General features: G+C 58.4%; 1 protein-coding gene across 3 annotated transcripts in view; it reads right to left on the bottom strand.

Moving 5' to 3' along the window:
• The window catches only part of CORO2A (coronin 2A), a 110,531-nt gene that overhangs the window by 14,420 nt on the left and 79,844 nt on the right, over positions 1–16,267 (bottom strand). For all 3 annotated transcript variants that reach the window (XM_075915000.1, XM_075914999.1, XM_075914998.1), the window contains exons 4-8: positions 12,870–13,019; positions 7,095–7,274; positions 6,690–6,806; positions 6,071–6,175; positions 2,100–2,196 (exon numbers count right to left, since the gene is read on the bottom strand). In XM_075915000.1, coding sequence (XP_075771115.1) covers positions 2,100–2,196; positions 6,071–6,175; positions 6,690–6,806; positions 7,095–7,274; positions 12,870–13,019 — 649 coding nt within the window. The remainder of the gene's footprint in view (positions 1–2,099; positions 2,197–6,070; positions 6,176–6,689; positions 6,807–7,094; positions 7,275–12,869; positions 13,020–16,267) is intronic.

Raw genomic sequence — 16,267 nt, 5'->3', positions numbered from 1 at the left:
TTTCATTCCTGCCCACCCCCTCAGCAGAGTGCACAGCTGCAGCCCCAGTTGTCCTGGTGGCGGGTAACTGTGCACCCCAGGAGTGGCTGCTGGGGCCAGAACCACAGTACTAAAAATAGCACTGGGGCCCTGGCGCGAGCCCTGGCGCACAGAGCAGCCACCCACCACGCAGCCTTGCCTGCAGGTGCAGGTGTCAGGATGGCAGAAGGGGAGGGAAGGGGCAGGGGGGAACTAAGGGGAAGGTGGGTGAGGAGAGAATGGGGCTTGTGCTGGGGGGGGAGGGGCAGATACCAAGGGGCAGGGCGGGGTGGGGGAGAGACAAATGTCAGGGGGCCAAGAGGAGACAATGCGGAAAAGGGCAGGAGGAGCGGGGGTGGGAAGGTGTCATTGGGGGTGGAATGGGAGGGGACGGGGGATGCTGGGAAAGGAGAGGGGAGGGGCAAAGAGGGCAAGAGGAAGGAAGAGGAGAGGGGACCTGGAGAATAGGGGATGAAAGGAGGGTGGGCATGAGGAAGGCAGAGGTTGGAGCAAGTCATGTGTGAGGGCGCAGAGCGTGGTGAGGGGGTGGGCAGCGGAGAGGAAGAGGGTAGGGGGGCAGGTGCTGGGAGGGCAGGGGAGGACCCAGAAGGGGGCAGGGTAAGGGAAGATGCGGGTGCCAGGATGAAGCAGAAGGGCGGACACGTGGAGGGGAGGGACGGGCACCAGAGGAGAGAGGGGAGAGGCAGGGCAGGTGGGTAGAAGGAGGGATGAGCAGGGGTGGGCACAGGGGGAAGAGAAGGGCTGGCGCAGGGGAAGTGGGGCAGGTCCCAGACGGGCTGAGGGGCGGGAGCCAGGTCAGCAGAGGCGGGTGAGGGGTGGGGGGTGGCAGGGGGAAAGGGAGAGAGTTAGAACTTGGGTGGCACCCCCCAAGAAGCACGTGGCCTCGCGCAATCTCGGCACAGAGACAAAGCTCCCACGGCGGCCGAGTGCTGAACGGGAACCCTCCTGGCCCTGTGCTGCGCGAGACTTGTTCAGCTGCACCAGAGGTGACGGCTCAGACCCAGGCAGTGCTCCAGGGAGCAGAGAGCAGGCTCAAAGAAAGCCATGAAGCAGCCCGGTCAGTCTGCACCCCGCCCCACGTGCGCAGGCTCGGCCCAGCCCGCAGGGTGCAGAACCGTGCGGGCCCCGCCCCGCCCCGGCAGTGCAGAACAAACAGCCGGTCCCGGTTTGCTTCAGACCACAGCAGAGGGGCAGGAGCGGGGTGGGTGCAACAGTCATGCCAGGCACAGGCAGCTACTAGCCGTTTGCGGGAGTGACGAGAACAACACCCCCCAGCAGCAAGGTGGGGCAGGCTGGCACCTGCGCAGCCACATGGCTCTGCCCTGGTTCAGCTGGGGCTGGACGTGGGCCTCGGTCAATGGAGCCCCCTCTGGCCCTGGAGAACTGTCGCGTCATTTCCTGTCCATACTCATAAATCCTCCTGCCTCGTGATTCGAAGGCGACTGCTCCTGGTCTCACACTGAGCTGACTCTGGGGTCGTCCCGTGTGCTGCCCCCGGGCAGGGGACGACATTGGGAGCCCTGCAGGGAAGGTATTGGCAACAAGTGCGGCAGCGTTTCTTGGTGAGGTGACAAGTTAGGCTGATGAAGTGAATTGTGCTGGCGTATTGGGAGCTGTGCGAGGTGTTACACTCGGTACCAGATGCTTTTCTAATGCACTCTACAAAATCAACATGGCACATACTGAACAGATCAAACACTAGCTGACGGACGGTCATAAGAGCCTCTCCTCGCTTGGGCGCTTAGGGATCTGAGACCTACTTTGCCACTAGAAATCTAAATCGCATCAGAGCAGGGCTTGTGGCTTCCACTGGCAGACGCTGCACTTGTTTAAATTCATCCCTGTCACACTCCCGAGTCAAAGGAACGGCTCCAGAGCCTGAGCCAGGCAATTGGGAGGCTCAGCGGTGGGGTCGGTGTGCGGACGTCGGCGTGTTACGCCATGTAACAGACCTGGGCCCTAGTCCTCTCACCAGACCCCATGACGCTGTGGGCCAGGCCCACGCTCCGCGTGCAGGATCGGGCTCCCAGCGAGGTGAGCAATATGTGCTGCCAACTCACCGATTCCCTTCTGTGGCAGAGGGGAGCGGAATTCCATCAGGTAGGTCAGGTGTGGCCTCTCGGCGCTGATCTCATAGTACCGGATGTTCCCATCGCCCTAGAGACAAGACAGCGCTTAGCCCCTGCGGCAGGAGAGGTCACCCGGTGTCCTGCTCTAGCATGTCCATTGCACTTTTAAGGCTCTAGCCTACCACCCTAGATTTGGTTCATCTCTACACTAAGCCAGCCCAATCTTTCCAGTCTTCTTCCATATCAAAGCCCTTCCTAGGCTTCTGATCTATTTTCCCTCCACTGGTCTCTGAACCCCTTTTATTTCTGTGACGTCCTTCTCAAGAGAGGGTGACGGGAACGGAACCCCGTGCTCCGGGTGAAGGTGCATCGTGGATTTACGTTACTGTAGTTAGGAGGGAAAATTCCAAAGCACAACTACAGAAAGGTGAGTAACTGGCGAGGTGGTGAATGATGGCAGCTGCTCAAATGGATCAGCAGGGTTACAGTCGACCACAATTTGAATACGAGTCAACAACGTGAAGCAGTTGTGGAACAGGCCAATATTCCGGGGCATATTCACAGAAGCATCATGTGTAAGACAGGAGGGAACGGTCTCTCTGTGCAGCACTGAGGCCTCTGCTGGAGTACTGTGAGTAACTCTGGGTACCGCACAAAGGGGGAGAAAACCTGACCTGCGAGGAAAGCTTCCAGAAACCAGGCGTGTTTCACTCTTGCAAAAGGCTGAGGAGGGACCTGATCACAGATTTCACATGTTAAGGGGGTTACCAAAAAACCTGATTCATTGTCCTCCATGTCTTCTGCAGGTAGGACAAGAAGTAAGGGGTGCAGCCTGCTGCAAGGCAGATTTGGAGCAGATATTAGTAACAACTCTCCAATTAGAAAAGGAGTTCAGCTGGAACAGGCTTCCAAAGGCGGCTGTGGAATCCCTGTCACTGCGGTTTTAAGAGCAGGTTGGAAAAATACCGATAGTCTAGTATCTGGCCCTTCTCTTCCATCCCTAGATGTCCAGTAGCGCCCCTTTCTGGGGGCTGCCCACTGCCTGGGCGTGTCGTGGCTAGACACAGCCCCACGGCTTGGCTCGGTCTCAGCAAGGAAGAGAGCAGAAGCGGCCAGGCCTCAGCACACTAGGCCCTGACTCAGCGAGCACTCTGCTCATGTTGCATTTCACCTGCCTAGCGCTAGGCGAGTTTGTGCAGGGTCAGGGCTGCGGGCTGAGGATTAAAGAGCTAGAGAGGAGCACTGTGGGAACTTTCAGGTCAATACATGAAAGTCTGCCTGTTTATAATGAGCCAGACAGGAGAACATCTAGTGCTCACCACACTAGATACTGCACAGGCATCCTCACTTCCGCCTGCCAGTTAACAAGCACAGTTCCCATTTGCTACCAACGGGGCCGTCAGCACTCCTCTGACTAAACTAAGCTCCTCTGAGTAAGTGGATGCTACATGCAAACCTTTCAGTGTTCTATGCGGACCCACGCTACGGTTCCTTTGCTACAGCCACTGAACTCATTACATAGAACCCTAGAGCACTACAACGGGGAGGGACCTCGAGAGGTCAAGTCCAGTCCCCTGCCCTCATGGCAGGACCAGAACCATCTAGACCATCCCTGACAGGTGTCTGTCTAACCTCCTCTTAAATATCTCCAGTGATGGAGATTCCACAACCTCCCTGGGCAATTTATTCCAGTGTTTCACCACCCTGACAGTAGGAACTTTTTCTTAATGTCCAACCTAAACCTCCCTTGCTGCAATTTAAGCCCATTGCTTCTCATCCTAACCTCAGAGGCCAAGGAGAACAATTTCCCCCCCCTCCTCCCTGTGACACCCTTGTAGACACCTGAAAACCACTATCACGTCCCCCCTCAGTCTTCTCTTTTCAAAAGGTAAACAAGCCCAGTTCCTTCAGCCTTGCCTCATAGCTCATGTTCTCTAGACCTTCCATCATTCTCATTGCTCTCTTCTGGACCCTCTCCAATTTCTCCACAAATTTCTGGAAATGTGGTACCCAGAACAATACTCCAACTGAGTCCTAATCAGCACAGAGTAGAGCGGAAGAATGACTTCTCGTGTCTTGCTCACAACACACCTGTTAATGCATCACACAATCATGTTTGCTTGTTTTGCAACAGCATCACACTGTTGACTCATATTTAGCTTGTGATCCACTATGACCCCAAGCTCCCTTTCTGCCGTGCTCCTTCCTAGACAGTCGCTTCCCATTCTGTGTGTGCGTGTAACGGATTGTTCCTTCCTAAGTGGAGCACTTTGCATTTCTCCTTATTGAACTTCATCCTATTTGCCTCAGACCATTTCTCCAATTTGTCTGGATCGTTTTGAATTATGACCCTATCCTCCAAAGCAGTTGCAACCCCTCCCAGCTTGGTATCATCTGCAAACTTAATAAGCGTACTTTCAATGCCAATATCTAAATCGTTGATGAAGACATTGAACAGAGCTGGTCCCAAAACAGACCCATGTGAAACCCCACTGGTTCTGCCCTTCCAGCATGATTGTGAACCATTAATAACTATTCTTGGAGAATGGTTATCCAGCCAGTTATGCACCCACCTTATAGTAGCCCCATCTAAGTTGTATTTGCCTAGTTTATTGATAAGAAGATCATGTGAGACCGTATCAAACGCTTTACTAAAGTCTAGGTATACCACATCCACCGCTTCTCCCTTATCCACAAGACTTGTTGTCCTATCAAAGAAAGCTATCGGGTTGGTTTGACCTGATTTGTTCTTTACAAACCCATGCTGGCTGTTCCCTATCACCTTATTATCTTCCAAGTGTTTGCAGATGATTCCTTCATTACTTGCTCCATTATCTTCCCTGGCACAGAAGTTAAACTGACTGATCTGTAGTTTCCTGGGTTGTTCTTATTTTCCTTTTTATAGATGGGCACTAGATTTGCCCTTTTCCTGTCTTCTAGCATCTCTCCCGACTTCCAAGACTTTTCAGAGATGATAGCTAAGGGCTCAGATATCTCCTCTCTCAGCTCCTTGAGTATTCTAGGATGCATTTCATCAGGCCCTGGTGACTTTTCTAAGTCATTTTTAACTTGTTTGTTTTTTATTTTATCTTCTAAACCTACCCCCTTCCCACTAGCATTCGCTATATAAGGCATTCCTTCATCAGACTTCTCGGTGAAGACCGAAACGAAGTCATGAAGCATCTCTGCCATTTCCAAGTTTCCTGTTACTGCTTCTTCCTTCTCGCTGAGCAATGGGCCTACCCTGTCCTTGGTCTTCCTCTTGCTTCTAATGTTATTTGTAGAATGTCGTCTTGTTGCCCGTTATGTCTGTAGCTAGTGTGAGCTCATTTTGTGCCTTTGCCATTCTAATCTTGCCCTGCATACTTGTGTTGTTTGCTTGTATTCATCCATTGTAATGTGACCCAGTTTCCACTTTTTATAGGATTCCTTTCTGATTTTTAGATCATGAAAAGTCTCCTGGTTACGTGGGCAAGTGCTGCAAACAGGAGTGATGACCCCCATGTATGTTGCCTGTGATCTTTGTGAGAACCAAAAGGTGCCCATCTACAGATGAACTAGCAGGTTTAGTTGACAGGTTTATTCCATTTTCAGCTTCCTTTCGTCTCTGAATCTTGGACCGGGGGCTGCTTGTGCCGTGGTTCTACTGAAATCCTTTGATGCTATCAGGGCCGGCCCACAACATTTTGGCACCTGAGGCGAGGAGCTCAAATGACACCCCCAAGCCACCTTTTCTCCTGCCTGCCTGCCATGTCTCTTGTGCCCGCCTTCCTCCAGCTCAGCACCCCCATCTCTGTGCACATCTGCACCAGCAGCAGACACCATTTCCTACACTCTGGTTCCTAGCAGTGCCCCTCCCGCACTGTCTGGCGCCGTAATTCCACTGAAGGCGGTGGCATACAAGCAGTGTAACTGGGAACAGAAGGCAGGTGTTCATGTGAATTCAAAGAAACGGCCCTTACCTTGCCCACCACATACAGCATGTGCGTGTCAGCATCGTAGAATGGGAAGAGCAGCCCCGAGGAGCCATCCAGATCCTCCTCAACTAAAGGCACAGAAAGATCCCCCTGAGCATGTCAAAGGAGAGAGAAACAGCCACGCTCAGAATCTTAGTGCCCAGCAACACCTGACCCTACGCGAGTCCCACTGCTGCTCCCCTGGACTGAGGGTCGGAAGTTCTGGAAGGGGCCTGTGCTCAGTCATGCAAAGAGACACACACAGATGTCCCCTTACACTTCTCATTGTGGGTATGGAGTGTAGACAAGCTGCTCCCATCTGCCTGCTGCCGGTACCCAGCTCCTGTCAAACCTCTCCACTCAGCCAGGAGCAGTCAGAGGCGGGACGTGTGATAGGCACCGTCAATGGAGTGACGTCAGCATTGGGTGCCCTGGGCGGCAGCTGAGTCCGCCTATAGTCATGGGCCACCCCTGCATCCAGCATCTCTTCGATGGTAGAAAACCGAGCCTGTGTCTGGGTGAATTCTTACCGCACTGTCTGCCTGCAACTTGGGCTACAACTGAACTTGTGGCAGTGACAGTGTGGTGAGAAATTCGAGGCTGCCTGAGACTGCCTCTCACTCACCTGGTCCCACAGTGCAATTTGCCTGTTGTTCCAGCGGGATGTTCCAGTAGAGAGCAGCTTTTTCATGTTTCCTAGAAACAAAACTTTATTGACTCGGTGAGACTTGGAGCTGGCTTCCTGCAAGGAGACACACAACACGTCACTCTCGTGGGCACGCAGGGAGACTTCTCTCTGATTGCTGAGCAGAAACGGAAATAACCGCGCCCTTCTCCCGAAGGCCCAGCCAACGTGGATCATACTGTGCATCGGCCTCACCACATATGGCTCTGTGAAGCCAGGGCAGCACTGGTGATGTGGGGCCGGGCCGCTCCCCCTGCTGCAGCCAGGGCATCACCAGTGACATGGGGCCGGGAAGAGGAAGAGCTCAAGGCCTCAGACTGGCTGGAGCCACTCAACCCTGCGTACCTGTAGGAGTGCCCCTGAGCGCGGCTCAAGGAGCCGTATCTTCCTGTCCCGGCAGGCAGTGGCTAGCAGGCTGCCGTCCATGTTGAAGGACATGGAGAGGATCACGTCCTTGTGGCAGCCAATTATCTTCACTGGATTCTGAATGACAGGCTCCTTCGTGTCCAGATTCCAGACCATTATCTGGGACAGAGACAAATCTGAGCACCTCACGCCCGGCCAGGCCGTCAGCAAGTACGAGGGCCACGCTGCAGGGCTGCTCCCCGCACGGATGGGAGGGACGGGCTGGAGCGCCGTGCCCCAGGGAACTCACAGCCCTTTCCCCACAGAAACAGCAGCAGCACTAGGGCCTCCCGGGGCCTGTGAGGACAGGCTCAGCCCAGCGCCTTGCAGGGGGTGGAGGCACGTGCCCAGATGGTCTCATTTCCAGAGCCCTTGGCGGGCCCGGAGACATTGTGGGGAGACACGCTGCCGTGGAGCTGACCGAGCATGAACCAGCCCCACAGCCAGACTAAGGGGAGGTGCATGTGACTGGGGCGTGACTCTTCACGGCTTCTGCACCACACCCAGTGGGGGGACTGCTGCTTCCGCACACGGGCCCGCTTGAGTGCCAGCGGCTGCCACGCCGCAGCGGTGAGACCAGACCCGGCTCCCTGCGCTTGGGCGGCTCCACAGCTACGGGGGTTACACTCCCACCTAGACCAGTGTGCAGGGGGCCAGGCGAGGGACCTGCCCCGCAGTGCAGCCGCCAACCCGCCACTCTCCAGGGGCGGAAACATGGGCTGGGGGCTTCTGAGTCCCCCCTCCCCGCCCCCATTCTCTGCTGCACATGCTCACTCCCATCCCCCTCCTGCTGCTGGGATCTCCACCCCCACAGGGCAGACAGAGGAGTCTACATGGGGATGGGAAAGAACTTGGTGGGGGGTCCTGAGGGAGGGGGTGGCAGGAGCTGGGGGGGGCAGTGGAGGAGAAGGGACTCGGTGAACAGTAGGGTGTCAAAGGAGGGGCCAAGTCAGAGTGGGAGTGCAGCAGTGTGGGCCTCGGGGCGGGGGACCAAGCAGAGGCAGGAACCTGGGGCCACCGGCTCAGGCCACGCTCCCCAGATGTTAGAGCCACGTGCTGCCCGGGGCTGTGACTGTAAGGGCAGCAGTCACCCCGAATGCAACGTGCAGCCTCTTAGAGGAGGAGAGAAGAGGGGAGGAGGGGATGGCAGAGGAGAGGGGAGGGCAGGGGAGGAGGAGGGGATGGCAGAGGAGAGGGGAGGGCAGGGGAGAGGAGGAGGAGGGGAGGGTAGGGGAGGAGGAGGGGAGGGCAGGGGAGAGGGGAGGGCAGGGGAGAGGAGGAGGAGGGGAGGGCAGAGGAGAGGGGAGGGCAGGGGAGAGGAGGAGGAGGGGAGGGCAGAGGAGGAGGAGGGGAGGGCAGGGGAGGAGGAGGGGAGGGCAGAGGAGAGGGGAGGGCAGGGGAGGAGGAGGGGAGGGCAGAGGAGAGGGGAGGGGAGGGCAGAGGAGAGGGGAGGGGAGGGCAGAGGAGAGGGGAGGGGATGGCAGAGGAGAGGAGAGGGGAGGGGAGGGAAGGAGGAGGGGATGGTAGAGGAGAGGGGAGGGCAGAGGGGAGGGGAGGGGAGGGGAGGGAAGGAGGAGGGGATGGTAGAGGAGAGGGGAGGGCAGAGGAGAGGGGAGGGGATGGCAGAGGAGAGGGGAGGGGAGGGAAGGAGGAGGGGATGGTAGAGGAGAGGGGAGGGCAGGGGAGGGGAGGGGAGGGCAGGAGGAGGGGATGGTAGAGGAGAGGGGAGGGCAGGGGAGGGGAGGGGAGGGGAGGGCAGAGGGGAGGGGAGGGGAGGAGGAGGGGAGGGCAGAGGGGAGGGGAGGGGAGGAGGAGGGGAGGGCAGAGGGGAGGGGAGGGGGGAGGGTCGCACTAGAAGTCAGGGAACTGCAAAAGGCTCCTTTGGGCACTGCTCACAACACCCCTCTGCCTGCGGTATCCCCCCACACCAGGCCCCAGTCCCGCGGTGACCAAGCCCTTCAGAGCCGTGTCTCCGCAGTGGCGCGCCGAGGGGCCGCAGAGCGCGCCAGCTTGTTTTGGAGCAGCCGGAGAGCGCGAGAGGCGCATGGCCTGTGGATTTCAACACTTACCCAAACCGGCTGATTTTAAGTAAAATGTCAGCTTGGAGAAAAGAAGGAAAGAGGCTTGGAGGCATCGCTGCCCCGGCTCCTCCATGTGCCTGCCACCTCCTGGATGCAGCCCGCAGGGGGCGGGCGAGGCCTGGAGGACGGGGTCAGCCCGCAGGGGGCGGGCGAGGCCTGGAGGACGGGGTCAGCCCGCAGGGGGCGGGCGAGGCCCGGAGGACGGGGTCAGCCCGCAGGGGGCGGGCGAGGCCCGGAGGACGGGGTCAGCCCGCAGGGGGGCAGGCGAGGCCCAGAGGACGGGGTCAGCCCGCAGGGGGCGGGCGAGGCCCGGAGGACGGGGTCAGCCCGCAGGGGGCGGGCGAGGCCCGGAGGACGGGGTCAGCCCGCAGGGGGCGGGCGAGGCCCGGAGGACGGGGTCAGCCCGCAGGGGGCGGGCGAGGCCCGGAGGACGGGGTCAGCCCGCAGAGGGGCGGGCGAGGCCCGGAGGACGGGGTCAGCCCGCAGGGGGCGGGCGAGGCCCGGAGGACGGGGTCAGCCCGCAGGGGGCGGGCGAGGCCCGGAGGACGGGGTCAGCCCGCAGGGGGTGGGCGAGGCCTGGAGGACGGGGTCAGCCCGCAGGGGGCGGGCGAGGCCTGGAGGACGGGGTCAGCCCGCAGGGGAGGGAGGCCCGGAGGACGGGGTCAGCCCGCAGGGGAGGGAGGCCTGGAGGACGGGGTCAGCCCGCAGGGGGCGGGCGAGGCCTGGAGGACGGGGTCAGCCCGCAGGGGGCGGGCGAGGCCTGGAGGACGGGGTCAGCCTGCAGGGGAGGGAGGCCTGGAGGACGGGGTCAGCCCGCAGGGGGCGGGCGAGGCCCGGAGGACGGGGTCAGCCCGCAGGGGAGGGCAGGCGAGGCCCGGAGGACGGGGTCAGCCCGCAGGGGAGGGCAGGCGAGGCCCGGAGGACGGGGTCAGCCCGCAGGGGAGGGCGGGCGAGGCCCGGAGGACGGGGTCAGCCCGCAGAGGGGCGGGCGAGGCCCGGAGGACGGGGTCAGCCCGCAGGGGGCGGGCGAGGCCTGGAGGACGGGGTCAGCCCGCAGGGGAGGGAGGCCTGGAGGACGGGGTCAGCCCGCAGGGGAGGGCGGGCGAGGCCCGGAGGACGGGGTCAGCCCGCAGGGGAGGGCGGGCGAGGCCCGGAGGACGGGGTCAGCCCGCAGGGGAGGGCGGGCGAGGCCCGGAGGACGGGGTCAGCCCGCAGGGGAGGGCGGGCGAGGCCCGGAGGACGGGGTCAGCCCGCAGGGGAGGGCGGGCGAGGCCCGGAGGACGGGGTCAGCCCGCAGGGGAGGGCGGGCGAGGCCCGGAGGACGGGGTCAGCCCGCAGGGGAGGGCGGGCGAGGCCCGGAGGACGGGGTCAGCCCGCAGGGGAGGGCGGGCGAGGCCCGGAGGACGGGGTCAGCCCGCAGGGGAGGGCGGGCGAGGCCCGGAGGACGGGGTCAGCCCGCAGGGGAGGGCGGGCGAGGCCCGGAGGACGGGGTCAGCCCGCAGGGGAGGGCGGGCGAGGCCCGGAGGACGGGGTCAGCCCGCAGGGGGCGGGCGAAGCCCGGAGGACGGGGTCAGCCCGCAGGGGGCGGGCGAGGCCCGGAGGACGGGGTCAGCCCGCAGGGGGCGGGCGAGGCCGGAGGACGGGGTCAGCCCGCAGGGGGGCAGGCGAGGCCTGGAGGACGGGGTCAGCCCGCAGGGGGGCAGGCGAGGCCTGGAGGACGGGGTCAGCCCGCAGGGGGGCAGGCGAGGCCTGGAGGACGGGGTCAGCCCGCAGGGGGCAGGCGAGGCCTGGAGGACGGGGTCAGCCCGCAGGGGGGCAGGCGAGGCCTGGAGGACGGGGTCAGCCCGCAGGGGGCGGGCGAGGCCGGAGGACGGGGTCAGCCCGCAGGGGGGCAGGCGAGGCCTGGAGGACGGGGTCAGCCCGCAGGGGGCAGGCGAGGCCTGGAGGACGGGGTCAGCCCGCAGGGGGCGGGCGAGGCCTGGAGAACGGGGTCAGCCCGCAGGGGGCAGGCGAGGCCTGGAGGACGGGGTCAGCCCGCAGGGGGCGGGCGAGGCCGGAGGACGGGGTCAGCCCGCAGGGGGCAGGCGAGGCCTGGAGGACGGGGTCAGCCCGCAGGGGGCAGGCGAGGCCTGGAGGACGGGGTCAGCCCGCAGGGGGCAGGCGAGGCCTGGAGGACGGGGTCAGCCCGCAGGGGGCGGGCGAGGCCTGGAGAACGGGGTCAGCCCGCAGGGGGCGGGCGAGGCCTGGAGGACGGGGTCAGCCCGCAGGGGAGGGCAGGCGAGGCCTGGAGGACGGGGTCAGCCCGCAGGGGGCGGGCGAGGCCTGGAGGACGGGGTCAGCCCGCAGGGGGCAGGCGAGGCCTGGAGGACGGGGTCAGCCCGCAGGGGGGGGCAGGCGAGGCCTGGAGGACGGGGTCAGCCCGCAGGGGAGGCCCTTCGGAACCACCACGTCCCTTCTCACCCTGCTGGGAGGAAGCCTGCGTCTCCGCACGCACCCGCGCCCAGGGCCAATGGACGCGCCGGCTGCTGTTTTTCATTGCAAACAGACAGTCTATAGCTACACTGCGGGCTAGCCCGGGAACCGACCTACTGCCAGGAAAACGTGTTCCGGGTTCCAAACAGCCGACTTACCAACACGTTTGGAACACAACCGGTTCCTAAGTTGGGGACTTCCTGTATTTATCCACTCCCCTTATTTCCCAGCATGCTTTGCCCCAGCTTACAACGACAACATGGCTGCCCTGGAGAAAACATTTCTTCCGAGAGAGAGAGAGAGAGAGAGAGAGACTGGTGGAAAGCCAGGAGCCAGACTTCCCTCACCACGCCTGGGCTGGGCAAGGACCCATCCTCCTTGTGTGGGCTGCAGCAGCTCCATGTCCCCTGCGGGCGTCCAGAGCAGCCCGTCTGGGAGCGGGGCTGTGGGCAGGGGCCGCTCCAGCCTGGCCACAGCAAAGGGGTTAAGGGTGATTTTACATCCGTGGTATAAACCCTGCTTCTATGTTTTCTGCCTCGTGACAGTGCTGACTCCAGGAGGGATCTCCTCATGCACCTTCAAGGACCTGACGGGGTGGGCCAGGTCCTGAGGTCCCCGCCACCCCCAAAAAGGCAACAGAGAAGTCCTCCAAGCAGGCTAGAGTTGCTGCGGAGGAAGCAGCCAATGTTGGCTCTATAAAGGAGCCGCAGGACTCGACAGGCCGGCCAAGAGAGCGGCCGCACTGCGCACAGCGGTGGGCCAAGAACTACTTGGTGGGACTTGCAGATCAAGCCCCAGGGAAGGGTTAGGGTCCTGTTTCTGGGAGGGGCACACCCTCTCTTGGGAGTGGGGAACAGGCTTGGAGGGACATGACGGAGGGCACTGAGACGGGCCCTGGAAGGGGGGGTGTGTCACACTGCTGCTGTGCGACTCGGCTGCAGGGCGGAGCTGAGCGCGCCGGCGCACACACTCCGCAGCGGGGGTGCTCACAAGAGGGGAGTGCTACCCCGGTACAGGGCCTGTTGCAGCAAGCAACTCCATGGAGGAATACAAACACAATGAGCACCCTCTCCCGCAGGTTCCTCCCCTGGACCCAGCTGCACATTCCGCCCCACAGCAGGCTGGAGACGAGCGTCTGCTCCCAAGGGCAAAGCTGGCTCACCTTGTAATCATAACCAGTACTGAAGAGAACGTTGCTGGCAGTAGGGTGCCACTCAATGAGCCCCACCCTTCGACTGTGGCCCAGGAGCTCCTTCCTTGCACTGGTGATGTTCTTGGTCAGTAAATGTTTGGGGATGTCCCAGATCTTCACCTGCAAAGCAGACAGCAGCAGTGTGTGTCTCAGCTATTCCGCAGTCAGCGGTCACCAAGATCAGTGCCAAGTGTGTGTGAGTGCAGCCAGCTCTGGATACCCTCAAAGGGTGGCATCTAGATACTGCAGGGGCACAGCGATGTTACGACTGTAACATGCACAGACATTAAATAGGTCTTCACAGTTTCTCTCCTCCTGCCCTTTTAACTACCTGGCAAGAACGAAAGCTGCATTATACGACTCTTCCGTGCCCCTCTGCAGATTCCAAACCTTTGATTCCTCTCAGAACTCAGAGCCACTAGAGCCCATAGGTGAGACACACACCAGGGGAATGTAATTCAACTCAAGCTGAAGAGACAACTCACAGCAAAGGAAAGCGCTCTCATGCCTGATACAGCATTTTCCAACTATTGTCAGCTCCTCACACCAAAGACGCAATCTGCATAAGGGTCGTAGAAGAAGAATCATATAATTTACTCACGGCTGAGACTTTCATCTCTTTTAGTTAGATTCCAAAGCCAGATCATTGTGATCATTTCATCTGACTTCCTGTATAATACAGGCCAGAGAATTTCCTCAAAGCAACTCCTAGCAGAGAAAGAAAAACCTCCAGTTTTTTTATTTAAAGTGGTCAGTGATGGAAAATCTACTACATGTCTTTGTAAACTGTTCCAATGATCAGTACTCAGACTGTTAAAAATGTAAGTCTGATTTGTCTAGTTTCAACTTCTAGCCATTGGACTATATTATACTTTTCTCTGCTAGACTAAAGAACCCATAATTGAATAGTTGTCCCCTATGTAGGTACTTACAGACAGCAAACAAGCCATCTCGGCCTTCTCTTTATTAAGCTAAATGGATCAAGCTTCCTGAATCTCTCACTCTAGGCCTGTTTGCTAATGGTTTATGCAGTGTTAGCTGGTTCCAGGATAGTAGCAAGATAAGGTGGGGTAAGACCCTGGAAACAAACCAATGAATTGATAACTCTTCAGTTACATTTTGTGATCTGCCAGTTATCCACTTTTAATTCATCTGTCACTAGATTTAGCAACTGTTTGGTTTCCCTAGAGGGAAAATAAGTGACCAGCAACAAATCCAGAAAGTGTCACCAGTGCCAACTACAGACACAGTCACAGAAAGAAGGCAATGCAGCTCTACAGTGTTAATCAAATCCATTCCAGGCGTTCCTTCCTGCATTCATTTGTACACCAAACACACACCATGGTCCGCAGGCGCGGAATGGAGATGTGCAATACGCTCTAAAGCCAGGCGCACTGTGGAGAGAGCAGCACATGAATCAGGGCTTGTTTTTACCCAACCGTCTTCCTTCTTGATGCTCTGTAGCTGCCCACCCCTCTTGTGCGGTGAAGATGGCCAAGGAAGAGGCAGGGGAGGAGAAGTGCACGGATGGGATGGGAGGGTCATGTGCCCCCAACAGGGAGTAGGACATCATGCCTCCTGGGATGAAGCCCTTACTACAAGATCTAAGGTGGAGCTAGCTTGGTTTCAGCTCCCCTTAATTCCTTTCCTGGGGTTGGCTGCCCCGCTGTGTTCAGAAATCAAATCCTGAAGGGAAGGGATCCAGCTGGCAGATTTTTGTTTAAAATCATCTTTCTTGGCTTCCTGCAGCGCTGAGCTCAGGTCCGGTGAAAGCCTTTTGCCTCCTGGCTCTGGGCTCACCCTTTCACTAACCTGCTGGCTCAAAACTACGCGGGCAAGAAAGAGAGGCTCACCTGAAATGAGTCAGCTCCCTAGCCAACCTGAGCTGTCGTATGCAGAGCACCCGTCCCAACACGCAAAGGGCTGCAGAGGACACCCGCCGGACAGCGACAGTCACTGGCGTAGTTGCTTCTGGGGTGCACAGCAGACGACAGTAGGAAGAGGAAGGAATCGGTTTTATTAACACTACCGAGCTGCTTGTGAGTGATTGACTATACTTGCCTGGGCACATGTGCATTCCTGTGTGTGCGCACGCGCGCATTTGGGCTGTCAATCACATTTAACTCATGCAATTAACTCAAATAAATTAATTGCGATTAATCACAGTTTTAATTGTACTGTTAAATAACAGAATCAGAAATGTATTGCGTTTCTGGAGGTTTTCCTATATTTTCAAACATACTAATTTACATAAGAACGGACACACTGGGTCAGATCAAAGGTCCATCTAGCCCAGTATCCTGTCTGCTGATAGTGGCCAATGCCATGAACAGAATCAAGCGATTAATTCCCTTTGGTCATTCCCACCTTCTGACAAACAGAGACAATGGACACTATTCCTGTCCACCCTGGCTCATAGCCATCGATGTACCTGTCCTCCAGGAATCTATCCAGCTCTTTTTTGGAACCCTGTTATAGTCTCGGCCTTCACAACATCCTCTGGCAAGGAGTTCCACAGGTTGACTGAGCCGAGTGAAGAAAAACTTCCTTGTGTTTTCACTTGATGATTCTTGCATTGTGGGAACAAGTAAATCACTTTTCTTTAGTCACTTTCTTTACACCATTCATGATTTTAGAGCCCTCAATCCTATCCCCCTTAGTCGTCTTTTCCAAGCTAAAAAGTTCCAGTCTTATTGGCTTCTCCTCATATGGCAACCATTCCAGACCTCTACTCATCTTTGTGGCCCCTTTTCTGAACATTTTCCAATGGCAAGAGATCTTCTTTTGAGGTGAAGCGACCACATCTGCACATAGAATTAATATAGAGCCAATAAAATATTCTCATTCCCTATCCCTTTTTTAACAACTCCTAACATTCTGGTTGCTTTTCTGACTGCTGCTGCACACTGAGTGGATGTTTTCACAGAACTATCCCCAATGACTCCAAAATGTCTCTCGAGTGGTAATAGCTCCATTTAGTCCCCATCATGTTATACATATAGTTGGGATTATGTGGCAGTAAGTTCCACAGGCTAACTGTGCTGTGTGCAAAAGTGTTGTCCTGCATTGGAATTGAATTTACCAATCCCTATTTTAACCGATTGAATGTCCCCTAGGCGAACGCTATTCCTCCAGTGGCACTGTTCATTTCAGTGGGGCCTGTGGGAATAAGAGGGTGGCAGGGAGTCTAGCTCCATGTTTGCTTGGGCCAGATTTTGCCCTCTCTTCTACCTGTTAACCCAGAGCAGCTGAAAGCACAGGCGCAAACTTTCCATCTAGCCGGGGAGCGCTCGACCCCGCCCCACCCTTTTCCAGCTCCTGCTCCTGCTCCGCCTTTGCCCCACGCCCATTTCACTCCTTCCCCCCCA

This window comes from Pelodiscus sinensis, unplaced genomic scaffold (genome assembly GCF_049634645.1).
Source record: "Pelodiscus sinensis isolate JC-2024 unplaced genomic scaffold, ASM4963464v1 ctg83, whole genome shotgun sequence".
In the NCBI taxonomy this organism is placed as follows: Eukaryota; Metazoa; Chordata; order Testudines; family Trionychidae; genus Pelodiscus; species Pelodiscus sinensis.
Note: the sequence above shows the minus strand (reverse complement) of the source record. Positions and strands in the feature narration are given on the sequence as shown.